We start from the raw sequence: 14,751 nt of genomic DNA, 5'->3' as shown, positions 1-14,751 counted from the left end.
GAGGCACACAAGGTTCATTTGGTGTATAGAGGAAAACATTCGTTTTTTCATTCAGCAAATTGAATGACTGTTCTGGGCTGCATACTTAGCTAGGCCACTGGTACTGTGACCAGACCTGAAGACATGATGGGAAGAGAACATGCTAATTCTACATTGCTAATCACACTAGCTTGAATAGCTTGAGTAGAGAATAATGGGAAATATGAGAAGTGGAGTTAGATAGAGGCAGTGCATTGAAAAGTCTTCGTTCAGTATACGGGACTTGGACTTTATCCTGTAGACAGGGGGGTCAGCAAATTACAGCCTGCTGCCAAAGCTGGCCACTGCCTGTTTTTTGTATGACCAGCAAGCTAAGAATGGTTCTTATGATTTAAAGTGATTTTTATGGTTGGAGTTGAAAAACATTTTTAAAAAAGAATTGTGTGCTGTGACATGTGAAAATGAAATGAAATTCAAATTTCAGTGTCCATAAATAAAGTTTATTGGAACACCATCATATCCATTCCTTTAAATATCTGTGGTTCCTTCTGTGCTTCAACGACAAGAATTGAATAGTTGCTTCAGAAACAGTAGGGCCTACAAAAACTAAAATACTTACTCTCTGGTCCTTTGCAGGAAAAATATGCCAACCCAAATATAGATAATAGCCATTAAGAATTTAATCATGGACTAACACAGTCATATTTATATTTTTTCGGAGAAGGCAATGGCATCCCACTCCAGTACTCTTGCCTGGAAAATCCCGTGGATGGAGGAGCCTGGAAGGCTGCAGTCCATGGGGTCGCTGAGGATCAGACACGACTGAGTGACTTCACTTTCACTTTTCACTTTCATGCATTGGAGAAGGAAATGGGAATCCACTCCAGTGTTCTTGCCTGGAGAATCCCAGGGAGGGGGGAGCCTGGTGGGCTGCCGTCTATGGGGTCGCACAGAGTCAGACACGACTGAAGCGACTTAGCAGTAGCAGCAGCAGCTGACGTTCATAGATCTCTGGAAGGTGGGCACGACTAGAGGCAAAGGGACTGATTAGACTGCGGCAGTGTTTCTTAAACTATGTGTTTGTTAAGATGCTGCAGAAAGTGTTTTACATATGAGTCTTTAGTTTAGGAAGTACTGGGTTAAATGGTTTAGGAGGTGTTTTTTTTTTTGTTTTTTATTTAACTGCTGGACTTCCTGCAAACCTTTACTGCAGGAAGTTTTTTTGTGAAGGTCTAACAGGAGAATGTAGAGGGCAGCATTTGCTGATGCATATTTGAAGAATATGCCATTGTGCATTCCAAGACTGAACACATATTTAGCCCTCTGCCTGTTTTTCTGTTGGGTGCTGGGTACACCTACATCGTGTATTATTGTGGCAGATGTGACACCTGTTGTGGAGCAGACATATGAAGATGGGTTGTATTGATTTTATCAATGCAGATTTAATGTTCCTAAAAATCCTATGTGTATCTGTTTTGTGTTAGAAGAGTTTAGGCGTGTGTAAATGGAAGATTGACACAGAAGGGTCAGACTGGAGAGACTAGTTAAAATAAAAGTCTGTAGGTGAATGGGATTTGAACAAATTAAAGACCAGATTATATTGCTTATCCCATCTCCACAGCACAGCCTTCTGTAGACTGACTGTTCCTTTGGGGCCAAAGATTAAACAGTTTGGAGGAATTTATAGCTGCTAGTTTTAATACCAACTAGGTACTTTCTGAGTTCAAAGAGTGTTTTAAAATGCTTTAAAAATTAAACTCAGATAAAAGAAATCCTTATTTTTAACAGATGAATTACAGTATGCTAAATGGAAAATTTGCCAGTGTTTAATAAAAACTAACATCAGATCAAATTCCTAATGTAGTTTTGTAACTATTCCTTTTAAGAACTAGATAATTATATATAATAATAACAAGTAATTTACAGTTAGCAAACTTCCTTTATTTTGGAGGCACAAACATAACAGCTATCCTAAGAACAAGAAATAAAAGTTTTTAGTGTAAGAAATTGGGTAATTTTCTTTTGAATTATATTAACATCAATTTATTTTCTCTTGGAACAGATGATGAATAAGGTATTTGGAGGTACTGTGCACAAAAAAAGTGTTAGAGAAGATGGAGTCTTCAGTATTAGTGTGGATAACACATGTTCTTTATTCAGGTATGATAGATATTTTTATATCAATAAGAATGTTAGAGGAGTAACTTAAAGCTGGGAATGTTATCTTCAAAATCGGAGATTCTGTAATTCTTGGACAAAATTAAGGCCACTGCATTGGCCAAAGGTATTGTCATATTTGTTTTCCAATTGAGTGTCAAGACATAAGAGGATAGTGGTGATGCTAATTAGGAATAAGAAAAGCACTTAATGACAGAATTGAAAAGCACTTGCGCAGTCTTAAACCCCTGTTTGGGATTGCAGATGGTGATGCCAACATTTGTAGTTTTCCCTTTTCACTTTTTAGCAGAGCATGATTATAAATGTTAGTATGACAGATGTGGCAGATAATGCTTTAAACTGCCTGCATTTGTACACATTTTCCTCTGCCATATTCTTTCTCTGGGTGCTTAACTAGCTACCCATTTGCTGGCCTCATTACTAAATATGTATTGCACTGTTTGTACTGAGCATAACTGTATTTCGTGTACTGTCTTTTTAATATAGTGAATGTATTAATTGCTTTTATTGCTGGTTGATAATAGTTTAGGTATATTTAGCTCTAATGTATTTAAAGATTGGTGAATGAGCTGTTCATTAGCTTTCTAGAATCATTTATCTTCTGCTTTACAAAAAACCAGGTGAGTTTGCATTCAGCTTCCTGAAAGACCAGAAAACTTAAATTTTAGTCACTTGCTTTCTTTCTTTGGGTTTTCCCATGTTTTGGGTATAACCCACTTAGGTGAACAGTTGATAGTTACTCACTTTCTTTTGAAATAGACTTCATTTTTCTTTAAAAATCACATTTCTCCCTAACTGCATTAAATCTATAAAACGTAGGCTGGTGTCAGTTAATTTGCATATGTAGTTTTTATTATCATTTCTTGTAACTGTGCTAATTATCTTTATAGATTTGTTTTATTAACATATATTCTTATATCCTCCATAGAGTTGTACCTAAATTAATTCTTAATGGATAGTGTTCTCCAAATTGGACAAATCAGTTTTAAAATCCAAGTTAAGACCTTTTGTCTAAAATGGAGCTATCCCAGTTTTTACACAAAACTGGCTGTGGCTGGCTTTTCTTTAATATTGGAAAGAGCAAGAATATCAGTATTCAGAGATTCTCATTTTCAAAGTGATATTAATAAAAAGCAGCAGTTGCTGAAAATAATTTTATGAACTGAACCTACTCATTGCCAAAATACATTTTTGAAATGCATTTCTTGTTCTCCTTTATAATGGAGAGGTGTTGCTTACATTCATCTGTATCTCAAGTGACAGATTCTTGAGAATGACTTCAGGAATCTTGCTGGTGGAATGTGATACTACAAGAGACTTTAAATGTAAAGATCTGGTAAAGATTTGAAGTTTTCCTGTCTTGACAGTTCTAAAATCCTGGTACTCAATTACAGCCTACACTAATCCTAAATAACAGTGGACAGTGATGACAGTAACAACAACCCCAAAACATCCTTTTGGTTTTAATGTACTTAATCTTCTTGCTTTATTTTTTAATCTTCTTGCTTTAGTGTTAATTTTTGTTTCTTAATATTATTTAATACAAAGTCCTTGTTCAAATTTTTTCATAATGTAACAAATATCTTTTTATAAAATTGGTTCATTTACATCAAGGTCCAAAGAAAGTCCACACAGTTGATTTGATAAATATTACTTACATCTGTTTTAAACCATGCCATTAATTACTTCTGTTCTTAAGATTAATTCCAGTAGAGATGTAATTTTGAAACCATGATAGCCTCTTGAAACTGTGTGTGTGGTTATACCACCAGCTTTATATATTCAGTTTCAGTTTTTATGGATTGCCTTTTCCTGGTATTTATTATTGTTATTGGCTTTATAATGAATAGAGTAAATTAAAGTCTAGCAGTGTTGTGCTGTTACCTACTTTCTCTGTTTTCTTGATTTACGCATAGAAGCTAGTAATTTTTAAAGCAAAAAACTACCAGTTATAAGATGAATTAAGTTCTAGGAATCTAATGTAAAGCGTGATGACTACAGTTAACAACACTGTATTGTATATTTGAAAGTTGCTAAGAGAGTAGAACCTAAATGTTCTTACCTCACACAAAAAATGGTAATTCTGTGAGGTGGTAGATGTGTTAACTGAATTAGTGGTAATCATTTCACAGTATATAGGTGTATCAAATTATTACATTGTACACCTTAAACTTACAGTGTTACGTGTCATTATATCTCAATAAAGCTAGAAAAAAAATAAAGCAAAAGACTCCATTAATCGTGTCTAATAAAGCTATTTGTATATTGTTTTATTTTTTATTTACTTAGGGGTCTTCAGAAAGAAGAAATTGTTTTACTTACCCATGGAGATAGTGTAGACAAAGTAGCTGATGGATTCAAGGTTGTGGCACGTTCTGGGAACATTGTAGCAGGTAAAACTTCTAAAACTTTTGCAGATTTTCTTTTTAAAAGTTTATTTGAAAAGTTAATAAACATATGTTTCTGTATGTGATACTGTTTTTGATGTTTAATTTTTTTAAAGATACTGCAGGTGTCATAAGGTCAATTGTTAATTCATGAAGGATATTTAATATTAGAAGGATTATCTAGAAGTCACTAGTTTGCTCTGAAATACTTTTAAAATTGTTCATTCTACTATGCTTTTCAAACGTAAATATATCTGTTATAACTCGGGAAAATTTTGAGAACCATTTACCTCTCTAGCATGCTGTATTCATAATTGCCCTTTTAAAAAATGTCTCTTTTAGGTATAGATAGGCATGTATCTTGGATGTCTATAAAACATCAGACTAAGTATTCAGAACATTGCTCTGAACCAGGGTAACCTGTGGTCAAATCCAGCCTACAGACTGTTTTTTGTATGTTCAGGAACTAAGAATGCTTTTTATATTATTTAAGGGTTATAATAAATGACAGGGACTGTATGCATACCTCTCACCAAGCTTAGTTTATAACATCCAGCCCTTTGTAGGAAGTTTGCCAGTTCATGCTCTAAACAATTTTTTGTTCTATTTTTCTTGAAGAGGAGTTGATTTTCTGGCAGTTCATCATTTTTTTTACTTGCTTACTTGAATAATTGTAAATAATCACCAGTAATCCTGGATATATGTAAAAGAGAAAAAGTGGAGTTATCATAAAGTTGTTCTTTGTTGTGTTACACCTAAAATGTTGGGGAAAAAAAATTTGTCAAGGATAAATTGAATTGAGTATTCTACCTGCAGTTACTTAATGGATTATTGTATTGGCATAGGAATTATTAAGAATAGTTTGCTTTTTTGACAGGTTTCTATTTCTTATACAAGATCAACAGTGGTCGATGAGATTATATATTTTTATTCATTCAACAAATATTTGAGTACCCACATGTCCCAGGCACAGTTCTAGGTGCCAGTGAACAAAATGAACAATGCCTCTGTTTAATGTTCTAGTTAGTGAGGCTGCGGCTGGGGGAGGGGTGGGACAGACAGTAACCAGACAATACAGAAAAAGTCAGTGCTTGACAGTGTTCGAATGCATTGAAAAAATAAAAAGATGAGAGTGTTATGGAATGTGTGATTTGGATTGTTAATCTTTTAGATAGGATATTCAGAGATGGTGTTCCTATTAGATGATTCTAGACATGGAGGAAGTAGGTGCTTGGCCCTTTTGGATATTTGGGGAAAGAGTACATAGCAGTATAGAATTCCTGGGATGGGACCTTGTTTAAGGAACAGCAAGGAAACCACTTGGGTAGAGCTGGGTAAGCATGGGGGCGTGTGGTAGAAGATAAGGTAGAGAGGCTATTGGGAGCTAGAAACCCAGGACCTTTGAGGCCATTGTGAAAATGTTGGCTTTACTTACAGTGAGTGAAGATTTGAACAAAGGAGAGACATGATCTAATTTCAGGATTACCCTGGCTACAGAGGAGTAAAGAGACTGTTACATGTAGGAGCAGAGACCAGCTAGAAATCTGTTGTGGTAATCAGGAAAGGAGACTGTAAGGAGCAGAGTGGTAGAGGAATAAACGCTGAGGAGTGATTGGCTTCTCATAGACATCTTGGACATATTTTGTTACATTAATACCAAAATATTTCATTTGGGAGTGTTAATGTTAATTGTATTTATAATTTAAATTCCACTTGTTCATTGCCGTATATGGTAAAGCCATGAACTTTTGTGTATTAACCTTCTGTCTGGCAACTCTGTTGTACTCACTTATTAGTTCTAGGAATTTTTTGGTTGATTTTTAAAAATTTTATACATAGACACTCATGCTGTGAACAAAGAGCATTTTATTTCCATTTCCCCCCAATCTGTATGTCTTTTATTTCCTTTTCTTGTCCTATTGCATTAACTGGGACTTCTGTTATGATGTTGAAAAGCAGTGGATAGAGGGAACACCCTTGCTTTGTTCCTGATCTTAGTGGAAAAGTTTTGAGTTTCTCATGGTTAAGTATGATGTTAGTTGTAGGTTTTCAGAAAATACTCTTTGTCAACTTGAAGTCCCCCTCTGATCCTAGTCTCCTAAGAGTTATTATCATGATTATTTGGATATATTTCATATACTTTTTCTGCATTTATTGATATGATCATATAATTTTTCTTCCTTAGCCTATTGATATGATGGATTATAGTAACTGACTCTTATTTCTGACAGAGGGATTTTGAAATATCTAATTGCAGTAGTGGATTCATTTCTCCTTACAATTATACCAGTTTTTTCCTTACATATTTTGATGCTTTCCTGTTAGGTGCTTATATATGAAGGATTATTATGTCTTCTTTAGGAATGGATTCCTTTATCATTATATGTATGCCCCTCTTTATCCCTGATAAATTGTCTTTTTTCTCTTTTTTTTCTTTTTAAATTATGAAAATTTACAAGAGACTTGGAAAAATACAGAATGAAGTTATATATAGTTCTACCATACAAATTTTTTTAAGTAGATAAATTAAAATTTTTAGTTGCAGTATCAAAAGTCTCAAAAATTAACAGTGAATATACAGAGAAGTAGAAGGATATAGTAGACCTGAAAAGCACCATGAACCAATTCAGCATAATTAAGATTTATACAATTTTCACACAACAGATACAAATTCTATTCCAAGTTCCTATAGACTGTAAAGTAGGAGACACTGGAACATATCCAGGGAATAAAACAAGGTGCAGAAATTTTGTGGTCTTAAGGTAGTGAAATCATATAGAGTCTGTTCTCTTACCACTGTGGAATTGTGTTAGAAATCAGTATCAAAAGACATTTGAAAATAACTCGCTTGTTTTCAAGTGCAATATGACATTTACCAAGAGAGATCATTGGATCTAGCCATGAAAAGCCTCAAAAAAGTTGAAGACTGAAAAAACACAGGATTATTGCAAAGAGGAAAGCATTTATATGAGAAATTAACCCTGGTAACTTTTCTTGGCTGAAGTCTGCTCTGACACTGATGCATCTACTCGTGTTATCTTTTTATTTATTTATTCGTGGCCGTGCTGGGGCTTCATTGTGGTGAATGAGCTTCTCATTGCAGAGAACACGGGCTCTAGGACACTTGGGCTCAGGGCTTGCAGCTCACAGGTTCTGGAGTGTGTGTTCGTTAGTTGTGGTGCACAGGCTTATTTGCCCATTGGTATATGGAATCTTCCCAAATGAAGGATTGAACCGGTGTCCTCTTCATTGGCAGGTGGATTCTTAACCACTGGACCACGAGGAAGGTCTCTCATGCTATCTTTTAATTAGTGTTATCGTGACATATCTTTCTCTGTCCATTTACTTTTGATCTGGGTTTTTATATTTAAAGTGGGTTTCTTGTAGACAGTATATATAAATTATGTTTTCTTTCTTGATTCGCTGTGACAGTCTCTGTCTTTAAATTGGTACATTAAGACTATTGGAGTTTAAAGGGATTGTTGATAGTGTTGGATTAATATCCATCATATCTGTTGTTTTCTATTTATTGTCCTTGTTCTTTGTTCATATTATTTTTGTCTTTTTCTACCTTTTGTGCTTTTAATTGATCATTTTATATGGTCTGCTTTTCTCTTTCTTTGCATGTCAGTTATCTCTTTTTTTACATTTTCTAAGAAAAAGTTGCCCATGATTTTACAATATACATTTGTAACTAACCCAAATTCACTTTCAAATAACACTGTACCATTTCACAGGTAGTGTACCTTATCATAGCAAAATAAACGATTTTTTTCCTCGCATCTCTTGTACATTGCTGTCTTCATTTCACTTAAAAGTAAGCATAAATAATATGCCTCTATATAAGCATACATAATTATATCATTATTGCTATTCTTTTGAATGAAGTTATCTATTAGCTCAATTAGGAAGAAGAAAGCTTTTATTTTACTTCATTTATTCTTCCTCTGCTCTTTTTTATGTGGATCCAAGTTTCTGATCTTTATCATATTCCTTCTCTCTAAAGAACTTCTTTTAACATTTCTTGCATAGCAGCCTGTTGGCAACAGATGGTCTCAGGTTTTGTTTGTTTGAAACTTGTATTTTTCCTGAACTTTTTGGAGGATAATTTCTCAAGGCACAGAATTCTAGGTTGGTGGTTTTTTTCCCCCAACATTTTTTTAAAAATTAACTTTTTTAGCTTTATTGAGGTATAATCAGCAAAATTGTAAAATATTTGAAGTGTGCAATGTGATGATTTATTTGATAAAGTGAAGTTGCTCAGTCATGTCTGCCTCTTTGCGTCCCCATGGACTGTAGCGTACCAGGCTCTTCTGTCCATGGGATTTTCCAGGCAACAGTACTGCAGTGGGTTGCCATTTCCTTCTCTAGGAGATCTTCCCGAACCCAGGGATTGAACCCGGGTCTCCCGCATTGTAGGCAGATGCTTTACTGTCTGAGCCACCAGGGAAGTCCCCTGATATACATTATGAAAAGATTTTTCCCCATTGAGTTAATTAACCTATCCATCAACTCACATACAGTTGATCCTTGAACAACACAGTTTTGAACTGTGCGGGTCACCTTATATGTGGATTTTTGCACTAAATATGTGCTTCAGTACTACATGATCTGGGTTGGTTGAAACCGTGGATATGGAACTGCAGATCCAGAGGCCTGACTGTAAAGTTATGCACAGATTTTTGACTGCACTGAGGGTAGGTAACTAACCCTTGAATTGTTCAAGGGTCAACTATATTTACTTTTTTTGGGGTAAGAACATTTAAATTCTGCTCTCAACACTGTATTGGATCACTGAAATTTGCCATCAGCTATAATTACCATATTTATTATACATTAGGTCCTCAGACCTTATTCATCTTAAAATCAAGAATTTGTACCCTTTAATCATCTCTCCCTAGTCCCTTGTTCCCTCACCCCTAGGTCACCACATTTGTACCTTCCATTTTTGATAGAGGTTGAATTGAATCTGTAGATTACTTTGGGTAGAACTGACTTTTTTAAAAATACCTTTTTTTTTTCTTTTTTTTTGATGTGGACCATTTTTAAAGTCTTTATTGAATTTGTTACATTACTTTTGGGTTTTTTTGGCCACAAGATGTATGTGGGATCTTATCTCCCTGACCAAGGATCAAAGCGGCACACACTTCCTGCACTGAAAGGTGAAGTCTTGACTGCTGGACTGCCAGCAAAGTCCCTAGAATTGACATTTTAACAATGTATTAGTAATTCATCTAATCCATGAACATGGAATATCTTTTTATTTGTGCCTTCTTCAGTTTCTTTCATCAAGGTCTTACAGTGTTCAGTGTACAGATCTTTCACCTTTTTTGGTTAAATTTATTCCTAAGTGTTTTATTCTTTTTGAATTTGTTGATGGCAGTGTTTTCTTAATTTCTTCGGCTGATAGTTTGTTGTTACACAGAGAGTAGATTTATGAATGTTGATTATGTATCCTGCAATCTTGCTGAAATAATTAGTTCTAACGGCATTTTAGTAGAGTCTCTAGGTTTTTCTAGATCCAGTGTTGTGTCATCTGCAAATAGAGACAGTTTACTTATTACTTTTAATTTGGATAATTTTATTTCTTTTTCTGGCCTGACTGGTCTGGCTTGGACTTCCAGTACTTTGTTGAATTCTTGACTTGTTCCTGATCTTAGAGGAAAAGTTTTTCATCACTGAGTAGGTTAACTGTGGGCTCATTGTATATGGCCTTTATTATATTGAGGTATGTTCCTTCTGTACCCAGTTTGTTGAGAGTTTTTATCATGTGTGATGTTGAATTTTATCCATTGCTTTTTCTGTGTCTATTGAGATGACCATATTATTTTTATCCTTCATTTCGTTAATATGGTATATCACATTGATTGGCAGATGTTAGACTATCCCTGCATCCCTGGAATAAATCCCACTTGTTATGGTGTATGATCTTTTTAATGTATTGTATTTGATTTGCTAATTTATTGTTGAGGATTTTTGCAACATGGTTTATCAGAGAAATTGGCCTATAATTTTTTTTTTTTGGTAGTCTTTTCTTGTGTGGCTGTTGTATCAGAATATTGCTAGTCTCATATAATGTGTTTGGAAGTGTTCCTTCTCCTTCTATTTCTCATGAGTTGTTTATTAGTTCTTCTTTAAATGTTTGGTAGAACTCACTGGTAAAGGCATCTGGTTTTGCAACCTTTGGGGAGGTATTTGATTATTGATTCAATCTCCTTACTTAAAATGAGTCCATTCAGATTTTCTGTTGCTTCATGATTTAGTCTTGGTAAGTTACGTGTGTCTAGGAATGTACCCATTTCTTCTAAAGTTTTTCAGTTTGTTGGTGTATAATTGTTCATAGTATTTGTGTGGTATCTGTTGTAATGTCTCCCTTTTCATTTCTAATTTTGAGTTCTCTCTTTTTCTTGGGAAGTCTGGCTAGAGGTTTATCTATCTGTTCAGAAAACTAACTCTTATTTTCATCTTTTTAAAAATCATCATTTGTCTATTTATTTCTGCTCTGATCTTCATTAACTTTGGGCTTAGTTCCTCTTCTTTTTTCTAGTTCTTTGAAGTTATTAGGTTGTTTAAGGCCTGACCTTTTTTTGGATGTGGGCATTTATCTCTGTGAACTTCCCCCTTAGAATTGCTTTTGGCATATACTGTAAGTTTTGGTTGTTTGGTTTTCATTTTTCTTTGTCTCAAGATTTTAAAATTGGTCTCTTGGTTCCTTCTTTGACCTGTTAGTTTCTCAGGAGCATGTAGTTTAATTGTCACATATTTGTAAATTTTCCAGTTTTCTTCTTGTAATTTCTACTTCCACCATTGTGGTCAGAAAAGATACTTGATTATCATTTCAGTCTTCTTGAATTTAGTATGACTTGTTTTGTGGCCAAAGGTGGTTTATTCTGGAGAATGTTCCAACTCTGCTCGAGAAGAATATGTATTTCTTTCCACATTTTACTTATTTCGGTCTACTCTCACTTCCCTGGTTTCCAGTCAGTTGGTCGTATCAATAATTCTTATCTTTCCTCCTCTATAAATGAGGCTTCCCTCCCCCACCCCCCGCCCCCGGCTTCTTTCAAACTGTCTTTTCTTTGGTTGTCTGTAGTTTGTAAATCATATGCCTAGGTGTAATGTTTTTTCTTTTTGTATTTATGCTGCTCAGTGTTTTCTGAGCTTCCTGGGTTAGTTTGGTGTCTTATATTAATTTCAGGGGAAATTCTCATTCATTATGGTTTTAAGTATTCTGTTCCTCTTTCTCTTTCTTCTAGAAGATCCATTGTTTATGTTATTTGTACTTGTGTCACAGTTCCTGGATGTTCTGTTTTTTGTTTTTTTTTTTCCAGTGTTTTTTTCTTTTCAGTTTTCAGTGTGAGCCATTTTTATTGAGTTATCTCCTAGCTTAGAGAGTATTTCTCAAGCCATGTCCAGTCTGTTGATAAGCCCATCAAAGACATTCTTCATTTCTGTTATAGTGTTTTTGATCCCTTGAATCATTTTGGTCCCTTGGAGAATTTCCAACTCTCTGCTTACATGCCCAGTTCTTCTTGCATATTCTACTTTACCCATGTGAGCCCTTAGCTCCTTCATAATACTTATTTTAAATTCCCAAGCTGATAATTCCAATATCTCTGCAGTATCTGAGTCTCTTCTAACACTTGATCTATCTCTTCAAACCTATTTTTTCCCTTTTAGTGTCTCTTGTACTTTTTTCTTGCTAGCTTGACATGATGTACTGGGTACAAGGAATCGCTATAGAAGGCAAGGTGTTGGGGAAAGGGAGAGTGTTCTGTGGCCTATGAGCAGGTCTCAGTCTTAGTGAACCTGTGGCTCTGGGCTGTAGATTTCATGAGTGTTTTCAGTGTTTCCCACTGTTACATGGGACAGGAGGACTAGAATGGGCTAGGGTTGGGTGTTTTCTTTTCTCCCAAGTCAGTTTGGTTCTGATAAAACCCTGTCATATTAGACTGGTTAAATAGTTTCTCCTGAGAGTAGAAGCCTTATTAAGAAGAAAAGAATGGCTTGGTGTATTTCAAAATGTTTTCTTTTTCCCTCCCCTTTTGGAAGCACAAGGGGATTTTCCTCTAATATTCACTGTGAGAACTTAGTCAAGCTACTGGAGAGTGTGGGGATCCCAAATGACTGGGTCTTCCTGGACATTTTATCTCTCAGGTTTGTCCATGCTGAGCCTCCAGTGATATCAATTGTAGTTCAAGTTTCCCTACCTCAGCAATGGTGCCTATAGAGGTTTGCAGTCATGGAGTTCTCCAGTAAGTTGTGATTCTCTGTATTTACCTGTCAGTCTCTCTAAGGGTATTTGATCAGCTTTTTATTTGTTGTTAGAACATAGTGGTATCTTCTAGCTTCTTACATATGCTGGACTGAAAACCAGAAGTTAGACTGGGTTCTGGTCTCTTTTGAAGGCAGAAACAAAGGATTTGCTGTGGAGTGGGAAGGAGAGAATAGAGTCCAATTTTAACTTCCAAGTGTTTCAGCCTGAGCAACGAGATGATGGTTTCTGTTTACCTGATGTGAAAGAATGAAGTAATTTGGGTTTGCATATTAAATTTAAGGTTTCTTATTAAACATTGAAATGAAGGTGTGAATAGGCAGTTTTATATATTTTTGAGTAGGACTGTAGAAGAGAAAACTGGACTAGAGGGATAAATTCAGGGGTATACCAACATATAGGTAACATTCAAGGTCATGAGAGTTTGGAATCATTCAGCATGTATAGATGAGAAATTTAAGGACTGAATATTGGTTGACTTTCACGTGTAGAGATGGATAAGACGAGGAACCAACAAAGAAGGTTCAGCATTAGACAGTGAAATAAGGAATGAACCAGGAGAGTGGTATCTGAGAAGCCAAGTAAAGAAAGTGTGAGCTTCCCTAGAAGAGGAGAATGAGTGTAAGTTTGGGAGTTTAGCAAGCCAGTTTCTTGATATCTCAGAGCCATAGACAGCGGGTAGTACATGTACATGTTAAACACCTAGCCTATTGTTTACTGCTATGTAGATGATAATTTGTCAGAAGCCCATTAGTCAAGTAAGTGGAGTTATATTCATGGTTAATAGTATGCAAGAAAGAAACACTTAGGATATTTTGATAGGTTTAATGTATGAGGATTTTCAAATATAGAAAATTGGTAGCTGCACATTGCGTGTTGAAGGCATATGAGACTGAGATCTAAAACTGAGTTACCCTTGCATTAAATAGACAAAATGATTGCAGTAACCTGTGTGGAGAAGTGAGGATACTGTGAAGTGATGTCACAGCCATGTAGTTCATTAATTGCTATATGAAGGAAGACCTTATAAAGCCAGATCATGGCAGTGTAGTTTTTATTTGAAAATTTTTTTTCCCCATAGCTAAAAATCCACTAATTTGAATCAGTTTCCACATTTATGGAGGAAGAAATTGTGAGGAATTACTGTGGGTGCTGAGTATTTTCAATATGAAAAAAATTATTTATGATTATTTTCTCTATAAAGGTATAGCAAATGAATCTAAAAAATTATATGGAGCCCAGTTCCACCCTGAAGTTGGCCTTACAGAAAATGGAAAAGTAATACTGAAGAATTTCCTCTACGATATAGCTGGGTGCAGTGGGACCTTCACTGTGCAGAACAGAGAAATTGAGTGCATTCGAGAGATCAAAGAGAGAGTGGGCACATCGAAAGTTTTGGTAAGCAGTTTACATCTGAGAGTCTAAAACTTTGTGCCAGTAATGTTAGACGCAAGGTTGACTTGCTTAGCATAGCCCTTAAATTTTGACTGGGTGATAGGTGTTTTTGAATTGCCCTGTTTCAGAGTGCTTTTTCAGTTACCATACATACCTTTAATACAAACCAGGGGTTGAACCTGAGCCCTTAGCAGTGAGAGCATGTGTGAGTCCTAACCACTGGACCACCAGGGAATTCCCCAGTGTTTTTAGGTAGTGATTTAAGCTCTTACCATCTTTGTGCTTATTTTACTCAATTTGACTTTTCATTTCACCCCGTAGGTTTTACTCAGTGGTGGAGTAGACTCAACAGTTTGTACAGCTTTGTTAAATCGTGCTTTGAACCAAGATCAAGTCATTGCTGTGCACATTGATAATGGCTTTATGAGAAAACGAGAAAGTCAGTCTGTTGAAGAGGGCCTCAAAAAGCTTGGAATTCAAGTCAAAGGTATTGAAGAACTCCTGAAAAGTTAACTTACATATCAGGACTTGTTTAAT

The 14,751-nt window shown here is 35.4% G+C and overlaps 1 protein-coding gene across 1 annotated transcript in view; it reads left to right on the top strand.

Moving 5' to 3' along the window:
- The window catches only part of GMPS (guanine monophosphate synthase), a 71,506-nt gene that overhangs the window by 36,102 nt on the left and 20,653 nt on the right, over positions 1–14,751 (top strand). The window contains exons 4-7 of the mRNA XM_018048573.1: positions 2,042–2,139; positions 4,447–4,550; positions 14,024–14,217; positions 14,536–14,701. Coding sequence (XP_017904062.1) covers positions 2,042–2,139; positions 4,447–4,550; positions 14,024–14,217; positions 14,536–14,701 — 562 coding nt within the window. The remainder of the gene's footprint in view (positions 1–2,041; positions 2,140–4,446; positions 4,551–14,023; positions 14,218–14,535; positions 14,702–14,751) is intronic.

Source organism: Capra hircus, chromosome 1 (genome assembly GCF_001704415.2).
Source record: "Capra hircus breed San Clemente chromosome 1, ASM170441v1, whole genome shotgun sequence".
NCBI classification, from domain to species: Eukaryota; Metazoa; Chordata; class Mammalia; order Artiodactyla; family Bovidae; genus Capra; species Capra hircus.
Note: the sequence above shows the minus strand (reverse complement) of the source record. Positions and strands in the feature narration are given on the sequence as shown.